This window comes from Theropithecus gelada, chromosome 1, assembly GCF_003255815.1.
Source record: "Theropithecus gelada isolate Dixy chromosome 1, Tgel_1.0, whole genome shotgun sequence".
NCBI lineage: Eukaryota > Metazoa > Chordata > Mammalia > Primates > Cercopithecidae > Theropithecus > Theropithecus gelada.
In genome coordinates, this window is record NC_037668.1 from 140593342 (window position 1) to 140618160 (window position 24819).

Genomic DNA, 24819 nt, shown 5'->3' on the forward strand with positions numbered 1-24819 from the left:
ACAAAGATATTCTCTTGGCCAGGTGAAACAACATCTCCCTTTTGGAAAGGGATATGATCTTACAGAAATGCTCTCACAAAAAGCAGTATCTTTGCATTGGCAAGATTTCAAATTTGATAATTAAAATAAAATAAACCTCTAAAAATTACACTGTTTACCCACTGCCCTAAAGATAATGATTATGCAGATGGTCCTTTATCATCAAAACATCTCCGACTAGTGCCCTAAGAAGGGCCATACTCAGGGTGAGGTAGCTGGGGTTCTATGCAGGGAACCAACTTTTAAAGGACATAAAAATTGTTAATTACTTAATAAAACTTTTTTGACAAGGACTTAATCTCTTTTTTGCTTCAATAAAATTCCTACCTATACTCCTGTACTGTAGCTCTAGCCATAATGGTCAACCCCTGAGAACAGGTAAAGAAACAAGCCAAGGACAATGCTCTTGATGTCCAAAGGCCATTTGGTACATAGATCTAGGTGGGAAAATTTGAGAAACACATTTTTACCTTTTTCTAATACCGAGATTATGTGCATCAGTTTTGAAACATTTTTCTGTACTGATTCAACATCAATACTTTGAAGAGAACAATTCCTCCATTCCGAAGAGGCTTGCCTCCACTCCTCTTGTGCTTCCCATAATTTTTTCCTCAAAGTCAAGTCACATTCAATGTCAGAGATCTCTGAAAGCACAATCTGTGTAATTTCTTCCACATTAATAGAATGCATATGAGATTGAGAATCACTGAAACAATCCTGATAGCTTGAATATGCTTTAGCTTTGTTAGTTAAACTTGCAGCTTCCCCTGAGAGAGTCTGGATCATTTCCATTGCCGTTGACACTTGAGTACCAGCACATAACAAAAGAGGAGTTCTTATCTAAAAAATAAGAGTAGGACTTTCTAACAGCAATCAGTATGTCTAGAACACACTTGTTTTACTGGCAGTGAAAGCATTTTAGTACATAATCTAGGCTTTTACCTGATAAGTGAGTGAAATTGGAACTATCATTACCATTTTGCCCAGACAAAGATAAAGACTGGCCCAGAAAGATTTCAGGGGGTTTTAGTCCTTTTTATGCCATGAGCCCATTTGGCAGTCTCTTGAAGCCTATGGTAAAAGTCACCAGCCATGCTGCTGTTTGTTCCCTACATTCACTCATAGTTGAGAAAATGCTAAGTTCCAGTTAGAAATTAGTGAAAATGGAGATGTAATTTTACTTCCCATTCAAATTCACAAATCACCAAAATTCTGTCTGTGAATCCCAGTTTAAGAATACTTGTATTAAATTGTTTAGCCAAAATTCCACTGAAAGCAAATACCCAAATGCCTGGACTTATGAGACTAAGGTCAAGTTTTTAATTTAAAAAATCCGAAAAAACCTAAAAACTTACCTTGGCTTTTAAATTGCTAACATCAACACGTAGACCACTGATACATGCTTCCAAGTTATCTCTGAATTTAGTTAAAGCAGTGTCTTTATTTACTATACTTAACTTCATAGATGATTTTAGTTGACTAAACTTAATATGAAGAACTTGGAATATGGCAATTTGCTCTTCTGAAATATGGATCTGGTGATGGGTTACAACAGAATATAGCTGAGAAATTGTTAAGTACTCTTTTTCTAATTTAGATATTTTTGAGGAAATTGTATTCAAAAAAATAAAATGCTCCACGAATTCTTCTATTTCAGTGGGATCACATTCCAGCTGCTGCAATGATGATTCCACAACCTGAAATCAACATGTCAATTATAATTGTGGAATGACTTTTCACCATTTTGGAAGACTAATTATTCTTTTTAATTTCTCTTACTTATATAAGTCTAATTTCAAACAATAATAAAAACATCATATATTAGTCTGTTCTCACACTGCTATAAAGAACTGCTTGAGACTGGGTAATTTGTGAAGAAAAGAGGTTTAATTGACTCACAGTTCCATAGGCTGTACAAGAAGCATGGCTTGGAGGCCTCAGGAAATCTACAATCATGGCAGAAGGTGAAGGGGAAGCAAGCACATCTTACCAAGGAAGAAAAGAGGAGAGAAAGAGAGAGACAGAGAGAGAGAGAGAGACACACAGAGAGAGAGAGAGACAGAGAGAGAGAGAGAGACAGAGAGAGAGAGAGAGAGACAGAGAGAGAGAGAGAGAATGAATGTGGGAGTGCTACACACTCTCAAACAACCAGACCTCCTGAGAGCTCCATTGCGAGAACAGCAAACAACCAGACCTCCTGAGAACTCCATTGCGAGAACAGCAAGGGGGAAGCCCACCCCCATGATTCAACCACCTCTCACCAGTGCCCCCATTTCAACATGTGGGGATTACAATTTGACATGAGATTTGGCTGGGGACACAGAGCCAAACCATATCACATAATCTAGACATAATTCTAAGTATTATTTAAGTACTGGGGCATTAACATGACCAAATCCTTCTACTGTTAACAAAAGGCACTTGAATGTATCCCACATATAAAATAAATGCTATTAAGACATAAAATAAGTAAATTGTGAATAACAATTTTTAAGAAATGCAATATAAATGGCAAATTATGACTGAAATGTGAATGGTGCCTAATAATTGCTACAACTTTTTGAGCATGTATGTAATAGGTTCTTTAGGTACATGATCATACTTTATTCAGATAGCATATTTCCTAATTAAGTATTTTTTTCTAATTTGCACAGGAGGAAACTCAGTCTTAGAGGGATTTATTGTACCAAGATCAGAAATGTAGTAAGTTACAGAACTGTGATTCAAACCCAAATTGATTCCAGATCTCATTATTTTCCACCATACTTATATCTATTATATTTATAACCTCCATACTTTTCAAAGGTGTATATAAATTACTCCATAAAATGCTTGAAGTAATTGCATTTCTGTGCTGGAATTACAATTTTGTCATATTTTTTCATGTTTCAAGAGCTCTTAAGGAGTTTGCCTGCATAATTTTATGTAATTTTGGTATGAAAGTCAGTTCAATTTTTAATCTTCACAGCCTTGAATTAATTTCATATATGTGTGTGTCTAATGTGATATTAAAATAAATGTTCATGCAAAAATCACAATACACAAAAGTTTATAAGATGGAAAAGTTTATCAGATGGTCAACTATTATTCCATTACCGAGAGATTACCATTGTTAATCCATCAGAAATTTTATTATGGGGTATGTGTGTGTCTCTTTGCCACAGAGTTTATATTGGAGGCCTTAAAATCAGAGAAACTTATTTTTGATCCCAGCCTCAGTATTTACTAACTGCATGAACCTCAGCAAATAGCTTTATTCTAATAAATTTATTGTCCTCATCTGTACTTTGGAGATCAAATAAAATAATTTAGTAATGGACTTATAATATACCTGGCACATGGAAGGTGCACCAAGAATGATCATGTCAGTAGACTGAGTAAACATAACTATTTAGACTCCAATACAGATACTAATCAAATGCCCCCCAAATTTTAAAATACATATTTATATCACAAACAATGAAATAATTCCAATCTCATATAAACCAAGAGAATATAAAAAGGTAAAATATACCCAAACTTCATTTATGACACTAGCAACATATTGATACCAAAACCAGATAAGGATGGTAAAAGAAAATTATGGATAACTTTCACTTAAAAACATAAATACAAAAACCTTAAAAAGAATATGTATGCATGTGTATGCACATGCTGGTAAGGTAAATGTATCAATTTGGATGTGAGATTACCCTTAGAAAGTCAATTAATATAACTCCCCACAGAAAAAGGTTAAAGGAAAACTGCAAGATTATCTCAATAGATGTAATGAATAAGCATTTGATAAAATTCATTTACAATAAAAACTCTTACAAACTAAAAATAGAAAGTACTTTCTTATTGTTCAATTCCCACCTATGAGTGAGAACATGTGGTGTTTGGTTTTCGGTCCTTGTGACAGTTTGCTGAGAATAATGATTTCCAACTTGGACACAGGGCGGGGAACATCACACACTGGGGCCTTTGTGGGGGTGAGGGGCTGGGGGAGGGATAGCATTAGGAAAAATACTTAATGTAAGTGATGAGTTGATGGGTACAGCAAACCAACATGGCACATGTATACCTATGTATCAAACCTGCACGTTGTGCACACGTACCCTAGAACATAAAGCATAATAATAAAAAAAAAAGTATTTTATTTAACCATATAAAGGGAAGCTACCAAAACCCTCAGGAAATATAAATACACCCAGGATAAGCAGCAGCCAGAAAGAGGATGAATAAACAGAACTTTCAGAACAGATTCTTTGAAAAATAGCTCAGAAACAACCTTCTGGTACTGGTACAAGAAAAGGCACGTAGACCAAGGGAACAGAACGGAAAACCCGGAAATAGGACCACACACCTACAACTATCTGATCTTCGACAAACCTGACAAAGAGAAGCAATGGGGAAAGGATTCCCTCTTCAATAAATGGTGCTGGGATAACTGGTTAGCCACATGCTGAAGATTGAAATTGAACCCCTTCCTTATGCCATATACAAAATTTAACTCAAGATGAATTAAAGACTTAAATGTAAAACCCCAAACTATAAAAACCCTGGAAGATGACCTAGGCAATACCATTCACGACATAGGCAGGGGCAAAGATTTCATGATGACGATGCCAAAAGCAATTGCAATAAAAGCAAAAATTGACAAATATAATCTAATTAAACTAAAGAGCTTCTGCACAGCAAGAGACTATGAACAGAGTAAACAGCCCACAGAATGGGAGACAATTTTTGCAAACTAGTCATCCAACAGAGATCTAATATCCAGCCTCTATAAGGAATGTAAACAAATTTACAAGAAAAAATCAAACAACTCAATAAAAAAGTGGGTAAAGGACATGAACAGTCATTACATGCAGCCAACAATTACATGGAAAAAAAGCTCAACATAACTGACCATTAGAGAAATGCAAATCAAAACCACAATGAGCTACCATCTAATACCAGTCAGGATGGCGATTACTAAAAAGTCAAAAAATAACCGATGCCTGTGAGGTTGTGGAGAAAAAGGAATACTTATACACTGTTGATGAGAGTGTAAATTAGTTCAGCCATTGTGGAAGACAGTGTGGCGATTCCTCAAAGACCTAAAGATGGAACTACCATTTGACCCAGCAATGCCATTACTGGGTATATATGCAAAGGAATATAAATCATTCTATTATAAAGACACATGCATGCATATATCCATTGCAGCACTGTTCACCATAGTAAAGACATGGAATCAACCTAAATGCCCATCAATGATAGACTAGCTGAAGAAAACATGGTATGTATACACTATGGAATATTATGCAGCCATAAAAAGAATGAGATCATATTCTGTGCAGGGACATGGATGAAACTGGAGGCCATTATCCTTAGCAAACTAATGCAGGAATAGAAAACCAAATACCACATGTTCTCACTTGTAAGTAGGAGCTAAATGATGACAGCACATGGACACATAGAGGGGAACAACACACACTGGGGCCTATTGGAGGGTGGAAAGTGGGAGGAGGGAGAGAGTAACGAAAAATAAGTAATGGATTAATACAAGGCTGATTAAATAATCTGTATAACAAACTCCTTTGACACGTTTACCTATGTAACAAATCTGCACGTTCTGCACGTTCCCCTGAACTTAAAAGTTAAAAAAAGACACATGAACACACGTTTATAGCACCACATTTTACAATTGCAGAAATATGGAAACAATCTAAGTGCCCATCAACCAATAAGTGGGTAAATTAAATGCGGTATATACACATCATGGAATACTACTCAACTATAAAAAAGGAACAAAACAATGTCTTTTGCAGAAACTTGGATGGAGCTGGAGTACATTATTCTAAGTGAAGTAACTCAGGAATGGAAAACCAAGTATCATATATTCTCACTTATATGTGGGAGCTAAGCTATAAGGATGCAAAGGCATAAGAACAATATAATAAACTTTGGGGACTCAGGTGGGAAGGGTAGGAGGGGGGTGTGAGATAAAAGACTACATATTGGGTACAGTGTATATTGCTCAGTTGATAGGTGCACCAAAATTTCAGAAATCACCACTAAAGAACTTATCCATGTAACCAATAATCACTTGTACCCCAAAACTATTGAAATAAAAATATATAATAAAAATAAATTAAAAATTTAAAAACGAAGACTGAAAACTGTAAAACTTCTAGAAGAAGACAGGCGCAAAGCTCCATGATGTTGGTCTAAGCAATGATTTCTTGGATATGACCCTGAAAGCACAAGCAACAAAAGCAAAATGAGATGAATAGGATTACATCAAACTAAAAATCTTCTGCAAACTAAAGGAAACAATTCATAGACTGAAGGGACAGCCTATGAATTTGGAGAAAATATTTTGCAAGCTATACATCTGATAAGGGGATAATTTATAAGCAACTTAAATACCTTTACAGAAAGAAAATAAACAATCCAATAAAAAGTAGATATGTCTCAAGAGAAGACATACAAATGGCCAACAGATATATGAAAAAAAAATGCTCAATACCACTAATCACTAGGGAAATTCAAGTTAAAATCACAACGAGTCATCACCTTACACCTATCAGAATAGCTATTATCAAAATGATGAAAGTACATGTGGCAAGGATTTGGAGAAAAGAGGACAGTTGAACACTGTTGTTTGGAATATAATTTCATACTGCCCTTTTGGAAAACTGTATGGAGGTTCCTCAAAAAACTAAAAATAGAATTACCACATGATCCAACAATCTCACTTCTGGGTATTTACCCAAAAGATCTGAAACAAGTATGTCAGAGATGTCTGCACTTGCATGTTCCTTTCAGCACTATTCACTTATGGACACTTATGGACACTACCTGTCTATCAAGAGATGAATGGACAAACAAAAGGTATTATATGTACACAATAAAATACTATTCAGCTTTAAAGAAGAAATTCAATCTGTCATTTGTGTCAATATGGATGGAACTGGAAGACACACTAAATAAAATAAGTTAGGTACAGCAAGGCACTGAAAGACAAATATCACATGTTCTCAATTATATGTGGAATCTCAAACAGTGGAACTCATAAAAGAAGAGAGGAGAATGGTGTTTACTAAAGGCTATGAGTGGGGGAAATGGAATGATGGTCAAAGGGTACAAAGCCTCAGATGGAAGGAGTAAGATTTGTGTGTGTGTGGTTTTTTTTTTTGAGATGCATTGCACAGCATGGTGAATATATTTAATAATAGTGTATTGCACATTTCAAAATCACCAAGAGAATAAATTTCAAATGTCTTTATCATAAAAATGATAAGTATTTGAGATGATGGTTATGTTAATTAGCTTAATTATTCCTTATGTTCATAAATCATTATATCACTTTGTACCCTATAAATATATACAACAATATAAATATACACAACAATGTAAAACCCTAAACTGTAAAAACTCTGGAAGATAACCTAGGCAATACCATTCAGGACATAGGCATGGGCAAAGATTTCATGATGCATTTGTTCATTTGCAATAAAACTTTTCAAAAAGACAAAAAATAAAATTAAGAAACAGCTTTGCAATGATTAACTTAATTCCACAACCATTCTAGGTAGGGTAATAATATTATCCCTAACTTACCTTTGAGGAAACTATGGTACAGACAGGATATCTCTATTAATACCTTCCTTCAAATAGTAAACAGAACAGCTAGGTTTTTAAAAAAATCATTTGCATTGAAATATAATTTTTATATAGAAAAATGCTAATTGTTCATTTTGATGAGTTTTAAACACTCATATATATTTGTAACTACCTCCATAAACAAAATATAGAAAACTTCACCGTCCTAGAAAGATGCCTTGTGACCCATCCCAATCTCCTCCCATCCCTGGCTTCAGAAAACAATCTGTCTAGTTATTGTTGCTATAGATCAAATTTGTCTTGTCAAGTTTCATATGAGTACATGGAATCACATAGTAGGTACTCCTTTGTGTCTGGCTTCTTTTGTTCAACATGTTTTTGATATTTATCCAAGTTGTTGCATGTAGTAGTGTTTTTTTTTTTTTTGGTTTTCTTTGTTTTTTACTGCTGCATGCTATTCTAATACATGAATATATCAAATATATATCAAATTTTTCTTATCTGTTCACCTATTTATATACACTTGGATTGTTTTCAGGTTTTGGCAATTGCAAATAAAGCTTCTCTGACCACTTGGGTGCAAGTCTTTGTGTGGACTTGTTTTCATTTTTCATGGGTGAATAATGTGGAATGGAACTGATGGATTAAATGGTGAGTATTTAACTTTTTTTTTTTTTTTTTTTTGAGACAGAGTCTTGCTCTGTCGCCCAGGCTGGAGTGCAGTGGTGCGATCTCGGCTCACTGCAAACTCTGCCTCCCGGGTTCACGCCATTCTCCTGCCTCAGCCTCCCGAGTAGCTGGGACTACAGGCACCCGCCACCGCGCCCGGCTAATTTTTTGTATTTTTAGTAGAGACGGGTTTTCACCGTGGTCTCGATCTCCTGACCTTGTGATCCACCCGCCTCGGCCTCCCAAAGTGCTGGGATTACAGGCGTGAGCCACTGCGCCCGGCCCGGTGAGTATTTAACTTTAAAAGTAGTTGCCAGTTTTCCAAAGTGACTGTACCATTTTGCATTATCACCTGCAATGTATGAAACTTCTAGTTTCTCCATACCTTTTTTAACATCTGATATTGTCAGTATTTTAATTTTAGCCATTCCAATGGCTATATAGTGAATTGTCATTGGAGTTTTAATGTACATTTCCCTGAAGACTGTGATGTTTAGCACAGATTGTATCTATTTGTCATCTTCTTTCATTAAATGTCTGATCAAATACTTTGCACTCTTTCTATTGGGTTGTCTTGTATTTTTATTGGTACTTTGTCTTGTAAGAGGTCTTCCTTATGTATGATGGATACAAGTCCTTTGTTAGATACACAAAATCCAAAGAGATTTTTCTCTCTTTAAAAATGTTACTCCATTGCCTTCTTTCTTACATAATTTCTCACCAGAAGTCTGTGAAATTTCTTATTTTTCTGTTTCTCATTCTTTATCTTTTTTTTGGGGAGGAGGTCTTGCTGCATTTACAATTTTCTCCTTTTCACTGGTTTTCAGTAATTTTATTATGTTTTGGGCATTGTTTTCTTTTTTGTTTTCATTGAATTTCATTGAGCTCCTCAAATCTATTGGTTTATACTTTTCATCAAATTTGGAAACTATGTCATCATTTTTCAGATATCTTTTGTCCGTCCACCTTCTCTTTTCCCATGGAACTATAATTACACATATGATAGGTCACTTGGTATTATCCCACAGGCAACTGAGGCTCTGCTTTTGTTTGATTTCTTAGTCTTCTTTCCTCTCTGTGCTTCCTTTGTAATTGATTCTATTTCTATTTTTTCAAGTTCAGATTTTTTTCTGCAGTGTCTAATCTCCTATTAATCTCATCAAGTTAAATTTTCATTTAGGATACAGTCAGCCATCCATGTCTGTGGGTTTCACACCCATGGATTCAACCAACCACAAATGGAAAGTGTTTTTAAAAAACAATTAAAAAATTAAAACAATAAAAAATATACAATGCCATATAAAAATTACATAGCATTTACATTGTATTTGGCATTAAAAGTAATCTAGAGGTGATTTAAAGTATACAGGAGGATGTGGGTAGGTTATATGTACATACATGATTTACATAAGGGACTTGAGTATCTGTGGGTTTTGGTATCCTTGAAGCCCTACCAATCCTCCACAAATACAAAGGGATGACTGTATTGTATTTTTCATCTCTTTAAGTTTTGCTATTTTGCTCTTTTTAAATATCTTTCATTTGTCTATTTGTTATGTTCATGTTTTCATTTAAATACTTGTACATAAATATATAATCTGTTTTAGTGTCCTTTTCTGATAGCCCCATTTTGCCATTTCTGTTTCCATTGATTTTTTTTCTCTTAGTTGTAGGTCACATTTTACTGTTTCTGGGAATGTTTAATAATTTCTGGTTGAAAATCAGGCATTGTCAATGTTGCATGTTATATATCTGATTTTTGCTGTTTTCATTTAAAGAGTGTTGTCTTTCATTTCTTCAGGTAATTAAATGCAGATCGGTTTGATCTCTTTGAGGTCTATCTTTAATCTTTGGAAGGGTAGGTATAAAACAGACTTTCCTTTAGGGATAGTTGGCTCTATTGCTAAGGTTTACCCATTCGGGGTCTACACTGAATGCCTTGTACAATCACTGAGATCCTCCACTCTGGGCAGTCAGAACTTGGTGATTTCTAAAGATTGTTCTGCTTACAAGTACTGGTTCCAATTCATCTTTGTGAACTTTCACCCTACGAACATTCTGCCTACTAAGCAGAGTCACAGGACCCCAGGGCAGATTTCTGGGGCTTTTTATTTTCTTCATAGCTTCCTTCTTTATAGGACTCTGCCCTAAAAATTTCAGCCATTTCCTCAACTTATTGAGGCCAGTTCCCCCTCCCTGTACATATTTGTAGTCCAAAAACTATCCCCAGGCAGAAATCCTCTCTCTCACTTGTTTCCCTTATTTCCAGAATCATAATCCTGTACTACCTGTTAATCAGTGTCTGAAGGTATTTATTTATTTCTCTTTCTCTCTTTCTCTCTCTTTTTGAGAAATAGTCTTACTCTGTTGACCATGCTAGAGTGCAGTGGCATGATCAACTCACTGCAGCCTCAACTTCCTGGGATCAAGCCATCCTCCCACCTCAGCCTCCTGAGTAGCTGGGACCACAGGTGTGCACCACCATGCCTGACTAGTTTTCTTGCACTTTTTGTAGAGATGGGTTTTCACTACATTGTCCAGGCTAGTCTTGAACTCTTCAGCTCAAGCACTCCACCCGCCTTGGCCTCCCAAATTGCTGGCATTACAGAGGCATGAACCAATGTACCCCACCAGTATTTCTTTCCTTTATTTTATTTAGTTGTTTATGGAAGGAGGTTAAGTTCAGTTTTTGTTTCTCCAGCATGGCTAGATCACAGATTTTGAACTTAGGCAGTCTCACATCATAATCAATGTTGTAAACATTATATTCTCATTCCTGTCTACATAGTTAAATGGATGAAGATGAACTTTCTGGGAGTATGTAATTTATGTGCTATATAAGGACTTTTAAAACAGAAAATACAACCAGGTGTGGTGGCTTATGCCTATAATCCCACCTATTCAGGAGGCTGAAAGGATCACTTGAGGCCAGGAGTTAGAGATCAGCCTGGGCAGCATAACAAGATCCCATCTTAAAAAAAAAAAAAAAAATCTAGCTATAGTGGCACATGCCCATAGTCCCAGCTACTCTGGAGGCCCAGGTGGGAGGATCACTTGAGTCTGAGGTTGCAGTAAGCTATGATCACCATTGCACTATAGCCCCCAACACTGAAAATAAAGAAAAGACATACTTCTATTTCAGTAATAGTCTAGAACTGAAAGTACTAAGCTATCTCAGTGAAGACTAACTGTTGAGTAGGGAGTGGGAGTTCGGTTGTTCCAACATCTCATTTCTGGAGAAGGGGAGAATTAGAAAGCAACACCATTCTTGAGATCTCATTTTATTGGCCTGAGGAAATGCTATGGAGGAATATGGCATCTTAGAGGCTAAACATTTTGTTTTCTCTTAATAGCAGATAAATACATTTTATTGTGAGAATCAGGAGAGGGAAGATTATCATTAAAGAAATTTAAGAGTAGAATAAAACTCCCAAAATCAACATAGTGAAAAAAAAAAAGAGGGAGGTCACTGAAGATCAGCCAATCAATAGAGCAAAAATAAGGACAAAAACTTTAAGGAAAAAGTAAAATATAAGGTGAAATGGAAAAAAAGTGCATTAATTGTTATAAGTTAACAAACTGATTTTTCTTTTTAAAAGATAATTATTAACTGAGTTATAAAACAAAATTCAGAATTACGCTATTTATAAGAAGCACACTTGAAGAGAATATAAAAAATAAAGCAATGGGCAAAAATTAACTTGGCAAATATACATACACAAAAGAAACAGAAGTAGTTTTTATCAGGCAAGTTAAAAGTACTTTAAAGATTTTTATAACGTTTTGATAAACGACACGCTTTGTGAAGATGATTTAACAGTAATAAACTGGCTGGGCGTGGTGACTCATGCCTGTAATCTCAGCACTTTGGGAGGTAGAGGTGGGTGGATCACGAGGTCAGGAGTTCAAGACCAGCCTGGCCAAGATGGTAAAACCCTGTCTCTACTAAAAATACAAAAAAATTAGCCGGGCCGGTGGCACGCGCCTGTAATCCCAGCTACTCTGGAGGCTGAGGTAGAGAATTGCTTAAACCTGGAGGGGCGGAGGTTGCAGTGAGCTGAGATCGCGCCACTGCACTCCAGCCTAGGTGACAGAGTGAGACTCTGTCTCAAAAATAAATAAATAAACAAATAAATAAACAGTCATAAACCATACAGTATAGAAGCTACTATATATAGGAAAAATCACCAGAAATGCAAGAAGAAATTTATTTAAAGCATAATTATAATGAAAAGTTTTAAACAGATTTTCAGGATTTGTATATGTCTGATACACAAAAAATAAATAAGGATATAGAAGAAATATGTAATATCCTAAAACTATTAATTTGTAAGAGTAGAACTTTATAGACAGTATTATAATGACATAACTTAATTTTTCCTCCCACTTTTGGGGGTTTAAATGAAGAAAAGACCTTTGGATAAAATATACATCAATACCCAAGACTTTTCTGGTCACAAAGAGATAATAAAGTCCTCTGGTCACTTTTAATTTTTAAAATCCATAAATTAAAAATCAAGTCCCTATGTATTAATAATAGTCAAGGCTCCAAAATTTATTTAAAATTAATGTCTGCAGTAGAGAAGGTGGGTGTGTCATTAGTTGCTTTTGTATTTGTATGCCTTTTATTTATTCAATTACTTCCAGTTCCTAGCCACATCTTCTGACCCCTCCAGGGGTATAGTAGGAGACAGGAGGAGAGAGAAGAGGCAGAAAATGTCTTTACTGCCTGCCACTGTCTGACCTGGCATTAACGTCTCTGAGCTGGGCAGATGTTTAGAGCTGACTCTGTCTCATGGGGAGCACTCACAGATTCCTCAGTGATTCTCCACTGGGAACCCCACAACTGTAATTTCCTGGTTCTTTAGGTTTCTGTTGTAGGTTCTCTTCTAGTCTCCCTATCCACATAAACAAGGGCATTGTCATTCACTCTGTTGATTTCAACAACCACTTGTTTCTGATCATTTAAATATATATATTTCCAGTGTAGATACTTTCTTGATACCCAGATATGTATATCTGGTTATCCCTACTTGAATATTATTATGCAATTTAACAAGTACTATGTTCCTCCTCCCAATAATTTGCATCACTGCCCACCCTGTTGCCCAACCCAAAACCTGAAAACATAATTAACTTTATCCTATTCCTTATATTCAGTCAATACCATATCCTCTTGATTCATCTCCTAGATGTATCTCATATCTATATATTGCTTAGAGTTCTCATTGTTACTACACTGAATCAGGCTATCGTCACCTCTCCCCTAGATTATGGAAACAGCTTTCCTCCTGTTTTGCCCAACTTCAATCTATTCTTCACACTGCAGCCAGAGGGTCCACACAAAAATGCAAATTACATCATGTCACTTCTCGGCTTAAAACCTCTCAATAATTCCCATAGTCTTAAGAATAATGTTCCAAGTGCCTGACATGGCTTACAAGGTCCTCTTCTCCATTTCTTAGCTGCACCTCTTGCCAGTCCCTTTTCACAGACTATATTCCCACCTAACTGGCTTCATTCAGGTCTTCTTTAGGTATGCCTTGTTCTCTTTTGACATTTCACTTGCTGTCCCCATTTTCTGATGTCAATTTCTGCTTGATGCCTACCCCAAACTTCATTTTCCTTCACCACTTTAGTAACAAATCCTGAGTTTGTTTGGGGTACCATGCTCCCAGTTAAAAGACTACCATTCTCAGTCAGTCCTGCAGCTAGGCGAGGGCACATAACTAAGTTCTAGTAAATAAAATAAAAGTAAAAGTGTGGGGGAACCTCTGGGAAATATCAAGTGGAATTGAGAGATTTTCTTTGCTGCCTTCTTCCATCCTGCTGCCTGGAATGAGGATATGACAACCAGTGCATGAGTATCATGCTCTAGGGAAGGCAGAGTGGTAAGCTAGAAGCATTCTATGTCCCTGATGGCTTCGTGAAGCCAGCCATACTAGCCCTATGTGGTCTGTTTCTCCACTAATTTTACCTGAGAGATAAATTAGTTTTATACTTGTGTAACCCACTGTTATCTTTTGTTTTCTGTCATATGCAACTGCATCTAAATTAAATCAACCTACTCCTGCAATATTCTGACCTTTCTTTCCAGTGTTTCCACACCATCTCCCATTGACAAGGCAACTCCCACTCCTCCTTTAGATGGTAAGACTTTTTCTAGCAAATTGTCTGTGATTGTTCACCTGGGTTATGTTAGGTATTTCAGCTAGCATATTCTTCTAGATTAGACTCTATTGAATCTATCCCTCTCACCATTACATTTCAGGGGCTTAGCACAATGCCTGGCACACGATCAATGCTCAACAAATATTTGTGGTCTGACTTAACAAATTAACAAATAGTAGGTATTATTATAAATTCATATCCTTAAACAGGTCTGAGGTACAGCTGTGGTTGCTCGTATGGACAATGGCCGGTCTATTAGGATCTAAGCTGTCCTACAAAATTATATGGATGATAGGTAGGAATAATTAATGAAGGGGCAGGTTATTTTGCTCCCAGATCTTCATACTTTCTCAGCTTGGGAATCTCCATAGTCTCTCCAAACCACTGTGGTCCCACAGGAGATCTGCCCACCCAGAATACTTCCTTAAAGAGGTCAGCCCTAATATACAGCGAAACTCCAATATTCATCTGTATTCAAAGATTTATCTTAGATACTCCATAGTATGATGAAGCTTACATTCTAATGGAATAGACGATCAACAAACAAACAAATACATAACATAATCAGGTAGTAATGTATGTCATAAAGATAAAACAGGGAAAGAAGCAGGAAAGTGATATGGAATGCAATAGAAGTGGTGATCAGAGGTTTTTTGAGGAAGTGATATTTTATCAAAGACACAAACAAATGTAATACACATTAAAATTTTCTGAGGATAATATTTATCATGCATATCTTCATTTTTTCAATTTTATCATACTCTGCATGTGACATCTGATATCATATATTCTCTAAGTATATATTTTAAATTTAAAATTTACTAATCTGAAACATTATTACACAATAAGAATTTTCAAAATACTTACTTCCAATAAATTTTTGTTCTTTTTTTCAATTACAGATCGCATGAGGGTGTGACTCATATGTATGACGTTGTCAATATACGGTAAGCATTCTGATTGATAATCAAGACTTACAACCTTGAAAATACCAATACGCTTCTCAATGGCCATATTCACAATATGTCTAAAATAATTTCTGAATCTATTTAAAATAGCTTCAAATTCTTTTGAAGTTAATTCTCCCATAGATGATATTTTCATACTCATGATTTTGGCCTTTTCTACCATGGTACAATACTTCATAAACTTGCAGCTGTAAGCATTAACTAGGCCCATTGAATTACCAACAATAGTCAGGAGATTCACAATCTGTAAATAAGAATGTTAAGATGTTAGAATTTTTATTTTTAGAGTGAAAAATGGTTTGACATGCTAATAGTTTCTGAGAAAATAAAATAATAGTGCCATGTGGAGTTTAAGAACTGCTATTAAAAATCTAAATATATTGGAAACATAAGACTTTAAGAAATTTAGATGGCTTTCTAATATTTGGCTTTTACCTAAAGGCTTATTAGGCTATTTAACTTTATAATTAACATGTTATTTTGAGCCATGTACTGGAGACACCAATCATTTATCCCCTTGCTTGTTACCCCGTTTTAGAGTACACTATGCTTAGCCCGAGAAAAGGCCAGGCCCCAACCCCCAGGCCGGAGAGCAGTGCCAGTCCATGATCCGTTAGGAACTATGCCACACAGCAGGAGGTGAGCAGTGGGTGAGCGAGCACTACTGCCTCAGGTCCACCTCCTGCCAGATCAGCCGTGGCATTAGATTCTCATAGGAGCTCGAACCCTATTGTGAACTGCACATGTGAGGGATCTAGGTTGTGTATCCTTTATGACAATCTAACTAATGCCTGATGATCTGAGGTGGAACAGTTTCATCCTGAAACCACCCCTCAGCTGCTGTCCATGGACAAACTGTATTCCACAAAACCAGCCCCTGGTGCCAAAAAGGTTAAGGGCAGCTGGTATATAGTATGTGACCTCACCCAATTCACCAAAGACATAACTATTTAGAGGGGCTAGAATCCTAAATCAAGCTAAGCCAATTAGATTCTCTTGTAAATTTGGACAAAAATACCCAGTTGATGCTAATGGAAAGCGTTAAGGCATGGCAAGTCAACAACTGATGAGTCTACATTATGAGGGAGCCATAAAAGAGAAAGCTTATTTTCACAGAAGTTGGAAAAATCACACAGAGGTGAGCAGTGATGACAGATCATGGGGAAAACAAATGGGGAGATAAGCTGGGAATGATTTTCCAATTGCTATGAATATAATACCCTAATTTTTCAATAAATTCATTTCATGTAAGAATTCAGTGGGTCTCTGCTCCTTAAAGTAAATATTCCCTAAAATGAACTGTTTTAAAACTTACTATATTTTGGTAGGCAGGATCCATTTCAAAAAGGATGTGACAATCTGGCCATCTGGTCTGCTCTGTATAATGTATTATGCTTCCTATCTTATTAGGTAAATCCATTGTTGAAACCAAATCAATGAAGATAGACAGGTGAGGATCTTGGCAAAGAGGAGTAATTGTGGCTAAAATACATAATTTAAAAGTCAGTACTTCAGATATGCCATTGAAAACAACACTTCAAAATTATCCATGACATCTAGAACTATTGAAATTGGGGGCTGATTTATTATGAGGGCTAGACAACATTCTATACTTATAACTGGAATTTAAAAACAGGTGTAAAGATTTAGATTTAATATTATAGAAACAAAAGAGCCACTCACACATAACTGAGTGGAGGTGATGGGAGGCATGATTGAAACATAAACTGAAAATAAGTCATTCAGTTTACAAATATTTGACATGTATCTATTATGTGGAGAGTATTATACCATTACAAGGATACAAAAATCAGGAGACACGGCCTCAAGAGTTCACAGTCTAGATGAACAACGGGATGTCCACAGGCCTAGATAGACAGACAGACAGACAGATAGATAGATAAACAAACCTCAACCTATACCTCACACTTTATAAACAATTTCAACTCAAGATGAGTCATATACCTAAATATAAAACACAAATCCATAAATCATCAAGGAGAAAATATAGGAGAGAAAATCTGTGTGATTTGAGTAAGGTAAAAAGTTTTTAGAAACAAAACCAAAAGTATAACCCATAAAAGAAAAAAACCGGTGAGCTGTACTTTATCAAAAGTAAGTAGTTAAGCTCTGTGAAAGATAATGAAATAATAAGACACAGATTGGGAGAAAATCTCACACAGATTGTTTGCAAGTCACATATACAATAAAAGAATTATATTCAGAGTATGTATAAAGACCTCTCACAAACCAACAATAAGAAAACAAAAATCTCAATTTAAAAAAAATAGGTGCTGGGTGTGGTGGCTCATGCCTGTAATCCCAGCACTTTGGGAGGCTGAGGCAGGTAGATCACAAAGTCAGGAGTTTAAGACCAACCTGGCCAAGATGGTGAAATCCTGTCTCTACTAAAAATACAAAAAAAAATTAGCTGGGCATGATGGTAGGCACCTGTAATCTCAGCTGCTCAAGAGGTTGAGGCAGAGAATTGTTTGAACCTGGGAGGCGGAGGTTGCAGTGAGCTGAGATTGTGCCACTGCACTCCAGCCTGGGTGATAGAGCAAGACTCCATCTTAAAAGAAAAAAAAAAAAAAAAGCAGAGGAGGTTCCAAGATGGCCAAATAGGAACAGCTCCAGTTTACAGTTCCCAGCGTGAGTGATGCAGAAGATGGGTGATTTCTGCATTTCCAACTGAGGTACTGGGTTCATCTCACTGGGGCTTGTCGGACACTGGGTGCAGCCCATGGAGCATGAGCTGAAGCAGGGCGGGGCATTGTCTCACCTGGGAAGCGCAAGGGGTAAGGGAATTCCCTTTCCTAGCCAAGGGGAGCTGTAACAGATGGTACCCGGAAAATTAGGACACTCCTACCCTAATACTGCGCTTTTCCAATGGTCTTAGCAAATGGAACACCAGAAGACTGTATACCGCTCCTGGCTCGGAGGGTCCCATGCCCACAAAGCCTTGCTCACTGCTAGCACAGCAGTCTGAAATCGAACTGCAAGGTGGCAGCGAGGCTGGGGGAGGGGCATCCGCCCTTGCTGAGGCTTGAGTAGGTAAACAAAGCAGTCAGGAGACTCGAACTGGGTAGAGCCCACGACAGCTCAAGGAGGCCTGACTGTCTCTGTAGACTTCACCTCTGGGGGCAGGGCATAGCTGAACAAAAGGCAGTAGAAACTTCTGCAGACTTAAACGTCCCTGTCTGACAACTTTGAAGACAGTAGTGGTTCTCCCAAGGAATTTGAGATCTGAGAATGGACAGACTGCCTCCTCAAGTGGGTCCCTGACCCCCAAGTAGCCTAACTGGGAGGCATCTCCCAGTAGCGGCTGACTTACACCTCATACGGCCGGGTGACTCTCTGAGATGAAGCTTCCAGAGGAGGGATCAGGTAGCAACATTTGCCATTCTGCCTTATTTGCTATTCTGCAGCTTTCGCTGGTGATACCCAGGCAAACAGGGTCTAGAGTGGACTTCCAACAAACTCCAACAGACCTGCAGCTGAGGGTCCTGACTGTTAGAAGGAAAACTAACAAAGAGAAAGGACATCCACACCAAAATCCCATCTGTATGTCACCATCATCAAAGACCAAAGGTAGATAAAACCACAAAGATGGGGAGAAACCAGAGCAGAAAAGCTGAAAATTCTAAAAGTCACAGCGCCTCTTCTCCTCCAAAGGAACACAGCTCGCCAGCAGTGGAACAAACCTGGACAGAGAATGACTTTGACGAGTTGATAGAAGAAGGCTTCAGACAATTGGTAATAACAAACTTCTCTGAACCAAGGGAAGATGTTCGAACCCATCACAAAGAAGCTAAAAACCTTGACAAAAGATTAGACGAATGGCTAACTGGAATAAACAGCATAGAGAAGACCTTAAATGACCTAATGGAGCTGAAAACCATGGCATGAGAACCACATGACACATGAACAAACTACAGAAGCCGATTCAGTCAAGTGGAAGAAAGGGTATCAGTGATTGCAGATCAAATGAATGAAAGGAAATGAGAAGAGAAATTTAGAGAAAAAACAACAAAAACAAACGAACAAAGCCTCCAAGAAATATGGGACTATGTGAAAAGACCAAATCTACGTCTGATTGGTGTACCTGAAAGTGACGGGGAGAATGGAACCAAGTTGGAAAACACTCTTCAGGATATTATCCAGCAGAACTTCCCCAACCTAGCAAGGCAGGCCAACATTCAAATTCAGGAAATACAGAGAATGCCACAAAGATACTCCTCGAGAAGAGCAACTCCAAGACACATAATTGTCAGATTCACCAAAGTTGAAACGAAGGAAAAATTGTTAAGGGCAGCCAGAGAGAAAGGTCAGGTTACCCAAAAAGGGAAGCCCATCAGACTAACAGCGGATCTCCTGGCAGAAACTCTATAAGCCAAAAGAGAGTGGGGACCAATATTCAACATTCTTAAAGAAAAGAATTTTAAACCCAGAATTTCATATTCAGCCAAACTAAGCTTCCTAAATGAAGGAGAAATAAAAGCTACAGACAAGTAAATGCTGAGACATTTTGTCATCACCAGGCCTGCCTTACGAGAGCTGCTGAAGGAAGCACTAAACATGGAAAGGAACAACCGGTACCAGCCATTGCAAAAGCATGCCAAATTGTAAAGACCATTGATGCTAGGAAGAAACTGCATCAACTAACAAGCAAAATAACCAGCTAACATCATAATGACAGGATCAAATTCATACATACCAATATTAACCTTAAACGTAAATGGGCTAAATGCTCCAATTAAAAGACACAGACTGGCAAATTGGATAAAAAGTCAAGACCCATCAGTGTGCTGTATTCAGGGGACCGCATCTCACATGCAGAGACACACATAGGCTCAAAATAAAGGGATGGAGGAAGATCTATCAAGCAAAAGGAAAACAAAAAATGCAGGGGTTGCTCTCCTAGTCCCTGATAAAACAGACTTTAAACCATCAAAGATCAAAAGAGACAAAGAAGGCCATTACATAATGATAAAGGGATCAATTCAACAAGGAGAGCTAACTATCTTAAATATATATGAACCCAACACAGGAGAACCCAGATTCATAAAGCAAGTCCTGAGAGACCTACAAAGACTCTTAAGACTTCCACACAATAATAATGGGAGACTTCAACACCCCACTGTCAATATTAGACAGATCAAAAAGATAGAAAGTTAACAACGATATCCAGGAATTGAACTCAACTCTGCACCAAGCAGACCTAACAGACATCTACAGAACTCTGCACCCCAAATCAACAGAATATATATTCTTCTCAGCAGCACATCACACTTTTTCCAAAATTGACCACATAGTTGGAAGTAAAGCACTCTTCAGCAAATGTAAAAGAATAGAAATTATAACAAACTGTCTCTCAGACCACAGTGCAATCAAACTAGAACTCAGGATTAAGAAACTCACTCAAAACCGCTCAACTACATGGAAATTGAACAACCTGCTCCTAAAAGACTATGGGGTACATAAGAAAATGAAGGCAGAAATAAAGATGTCCTTGGAAACCAGTGAGAACAAAGACACAACATACCAGAATCTCTGGGACACATTTAAAGCAGTATGTAGAGGGAAATTTATAGCACTTAATGCCCACAAGAGAAAGCAGGAAAGATCTAAAATTGACACCCTAACATCACAATTAAAGAACTAGAGAATCAAGAGCAAACACATTCAAAACCTAGCAGAAAGCAAGAAGTAACTAAGATCAGAGCAGAACTGAAGGAGATAGAGACACAAAACACCCATCAAAAAATCAATGAATCCAGGAGCTGGTTTTTTGAAAAGATCAACAAAATTGATAGACTGCTAGCAAGACTAATAAAGAAGAAAAGAGAGAAGAATCAAATAGATGCAATAAAAATTGATAAACGGGATATCACCACCAATACCACAGAAATACAAACTACCATCTGAGAAAACTATAAACACCTCTACGCAAATAAACTAGAAAATCTAGAAGAAATGGATAAATTCCTGGACACATACACCCTCCCAAGACTAAACCAGGAAGAAGTTGAATCCCTGAATAGATCAATAACAGTTTCTGAAATTGAGGCAATAATTAATAGCCTACCAACCAAAAAAAGTCCAGGACCAGACAGATTTACAGCCGAATTCTACCAGAGGTACAAAGAGGAGCTGGTACCATTCCTTCTGAAACTATTCCAATCAATAGAAAAAGAGGGAATCTTCCCTAACTCATTTTATGAGGCCAACATCATCCTGATACCAAAGCCTGGCAGAGACACAACAAAAAAAGAGAATTTTAGACCAATATCCCTGATGAACATCGATGCAAAAATTCTCAATAAAATACTGGCAAACCGAATCCAACAGCACATCAAAAAGCTTATCCACCATGATCAAGTGGGCTTCATCCCTGGGATGCAAGGCTGGTTCAACATATGCAAATCAATAAATGTAATCCAGCATATAAACAGAACCAAAGACAAAAACCACATGATTATCTCAATATATGCAGAAAAGTCCTTCAAAAAAATTCAACAGCCCTTCATGCTAAAAACACTTAATAAACTCAGTATTGATGGAAGGTATCTCAAAATAATAAGAGCTATTTATGACAAACCCACAGTCAGCATCATACTGAACGGGCAAAAACTGGAAGCATTCCCTTTGAAAACTGGCACAAGACAGGGATGCCCTCTCTCACCACTCCTATTCAACATAGTGTTGGAAGTTCTGGCTAGGGCAATCAGGCAAGAGAAAGAAATAAAAGGTATTCAGTTAGGAAAAGAAGAAGTCAAATTGTCCCTGTTTGCAGATGACATGATTGTATATTTAGAAAATCCCATCGTCTCAGCCCAAAATCTCCTTAAGCTGATAAGCAACTTCAGTAAAGTCTCAGGATACAATATCAAAGTGCAAAAATCACAAGCATTCCTATACACCAATAACAGACAGAGAGCCAAATCATGAGTGAACTCCCATTCACAATTGCTTCAAACAGAATAAAATACCTAGGAATCCAACTTACAAGGGATGTGAGGAAACTCTTCAAGGAGAACTACAAACCACTGTTCAGTGAAATAAAAGAGGATGCAAACAAATGGAAGAACATTTCATGCTCATGGATAGTAAGAATCAATATTGTGAAAATGGCCATACTGCCCAAGGTAATTTACAGATTCAACGCCATCCCCATTAAGCTACCAATGACATTCTTCACAGAATTGGAAAAAACTACTTTAAAGTTCATATGGAACCAAAAAAGAGCCTACATTGCCAAGAAAATCGTAAGCCAAAAGAACAAAGCTGGAGGCATCACGCTACCTGACTTCAAACTATACTACCAGGCTACTGTAACGAAAACAGCACAGTACTGGTACCAAAACAGAGATATAGACCAATGGAACAGAACAGAGCCCTCAGAAATAATACCACACATCTACAGCCATCTGATCTTTGACAAACCTGACAAAAACAAGAAATGGGGAAAGCATTCCCTATTTAATAAATGGTGCTGGGAAAACTGGCTAGCCATATGTAGAAAGCCGAAGCTGGATCCCTTCCTTACTCCTTATACAAAAATTAATTCAAGATGGATTAAAGACTTAAATGTTAGACCTAAAACCATAAAAACCCTAGAAGAAAACCTAAGCAATACCATTCAGGATATAGGCATGGTCAAGGACTTCATGACTAAAACACCAAAAGCAATGGCAACAAAAGCCAAAATTGACAAAGGGGATTTAATTAAACTAAACAGCTTCTGCACAGCAAAAGAAACTACCACCAGAATGAATAGCCAACCTACAGAATGGGAGAAAATTTTTACAATCTACCCATCTGACAAAGGGCTAATATCCAGAATCTATAAAGAACTTAAATTTAGAAGAAAAAATCAAACCACCCCATCAAAAAGTGGGCAAAGGATATGAACAGACACTTCTCAAAAGAAGACACTTATGAGCCAACAGACACATGAAAAACTGCTCATTGTCACTGGCCATCAGAGAAAAGCAAATCAAAACCACAATGAGATACCATCTCATGCCAGTTAGAATGGCGATCATTAAAAAGTCAGGAAACAACAGGTGCTGCAGAGGATGTGGAGAAATAGGAACACTTTTACACTGTTGGTGCGACTGTAAACTAGTTCAACCATTGTGGAACACAGTGTGGCGATTCCTCAAGGATCTAGAACTAGAAATACCATATGACCCAGCCATCCCATTACTGGGTCTATACCCAAAGGATTATAATTCATGCTGCTATAAAGACACGTGCACACGTAAGTTTATTGCGGCACTATTCACAATAGCAAAGACTTGGAACCAACCCAAATGTCCATCAATGACAGACTGGATTAAGAAAATATGGCACATATATACACCATGGAATACTATGCAGCCATAAAAAAGATGAGTTCATGTCCTTTGTAGGGACACGGATGAAACTGGAAACCATCATTCTGAGCAAACTATCAGAAGGACAGAAAACCAAACACCACATGTTCTCACTCATAGGTGGGAATTGAACAATGAGAACACTTGGACACAGGGTGGGGAACATCACACACTGGGGCCTGTCATGGGGTTGGGGGAGAGGGGAGGGACAGCATTAGGAGATGTACCTAATGTAAATGAGGAGTTAATGGGTGCAGCACCCAACATGGCACATGTATATGTATGTAACAAACCTGCACATTGTGCACATGTACCCTAGAACTTAAAGTATAATAAAAAAAATAGGCAAAAGATCTAAAAAGACATATGACAAAATAAGATATGCAGATGGAAAACTAGCATAATAAAAGATGAACAATATCATTTGTTACTAGTGATGAAAATTAGCACAAAGAGATATCACTACACAGGTATTAGAAGGCTAAAAGTTTTTTGTTTTTGTTTCTACTCTGGCAATACCAAGTGCTGGCAAAGATATGGAGCAACTGTAACTCATACAACCACTTTGCAAAACAGTTTGGCCATTCTCATAAAGTTAAATATATAACTACCATATGACCCAGCAATCCTACCCCTAGATATTTGTCCAAGAAAAAGGAAAGCTTGTATTAATCCAAAAGCCTATATGTGAATGTGTATAGCAATTTTGCTTATAATTTCCCCAAACTGGAGACAACCCAGATGTGAATGGATAAGCAATCTGTGATACATCCAGACAATTGAATACAGCACAGCAATTTAAAAAAAGACTATTGAATCATGTAACAACATGGATACTTTTTTTATTTTTTATTTTTTGAGACAGGGTCTTGCACTGTCACTCAGGCTGGAGTACAGTGGTACAATTTTGGCTCACTGCACCTTGACCTCCTGGGCTCAGGCCATCCTCCTACCTCAGCCTCCCAAGTAGCTGGGATTACAGGTGCGTGTCACAATGC

The 24819-nt window shown here is 37.3% G+C and overlaps 1 protein-coding gene across 1 annotated transcript in view; it reads right to left on the bottom strand.

Annotated features, from left to right (window-relative positions):
- Positions 1-24819, bottom strand: part of DNAH14 (dynein axonemal heavy chain 14) — a 507005-nt gene that overhangs the window by 372236 nt on the left and 109950 nt on the right. The window contains exons 17-20 of the mRNA XM_025393377.1: positions 16756-16922; positions 15340-15684; positions 1395-1736; positions 510-879 (exon numbers count right to left, since the gene is read on the bottom strand). Of these exons, the coding sequence (XP_025249162.1) occupies positions 510-879; positions 1395-1736; positions 15340-15684; positions 16756-16922 (1224 nt within the window). The remainder of the gene's footprint in view (positions 1-509; positions 880-1394; positions 1737-15339; positions 15685-16755; positions 16923-24819) is intronic.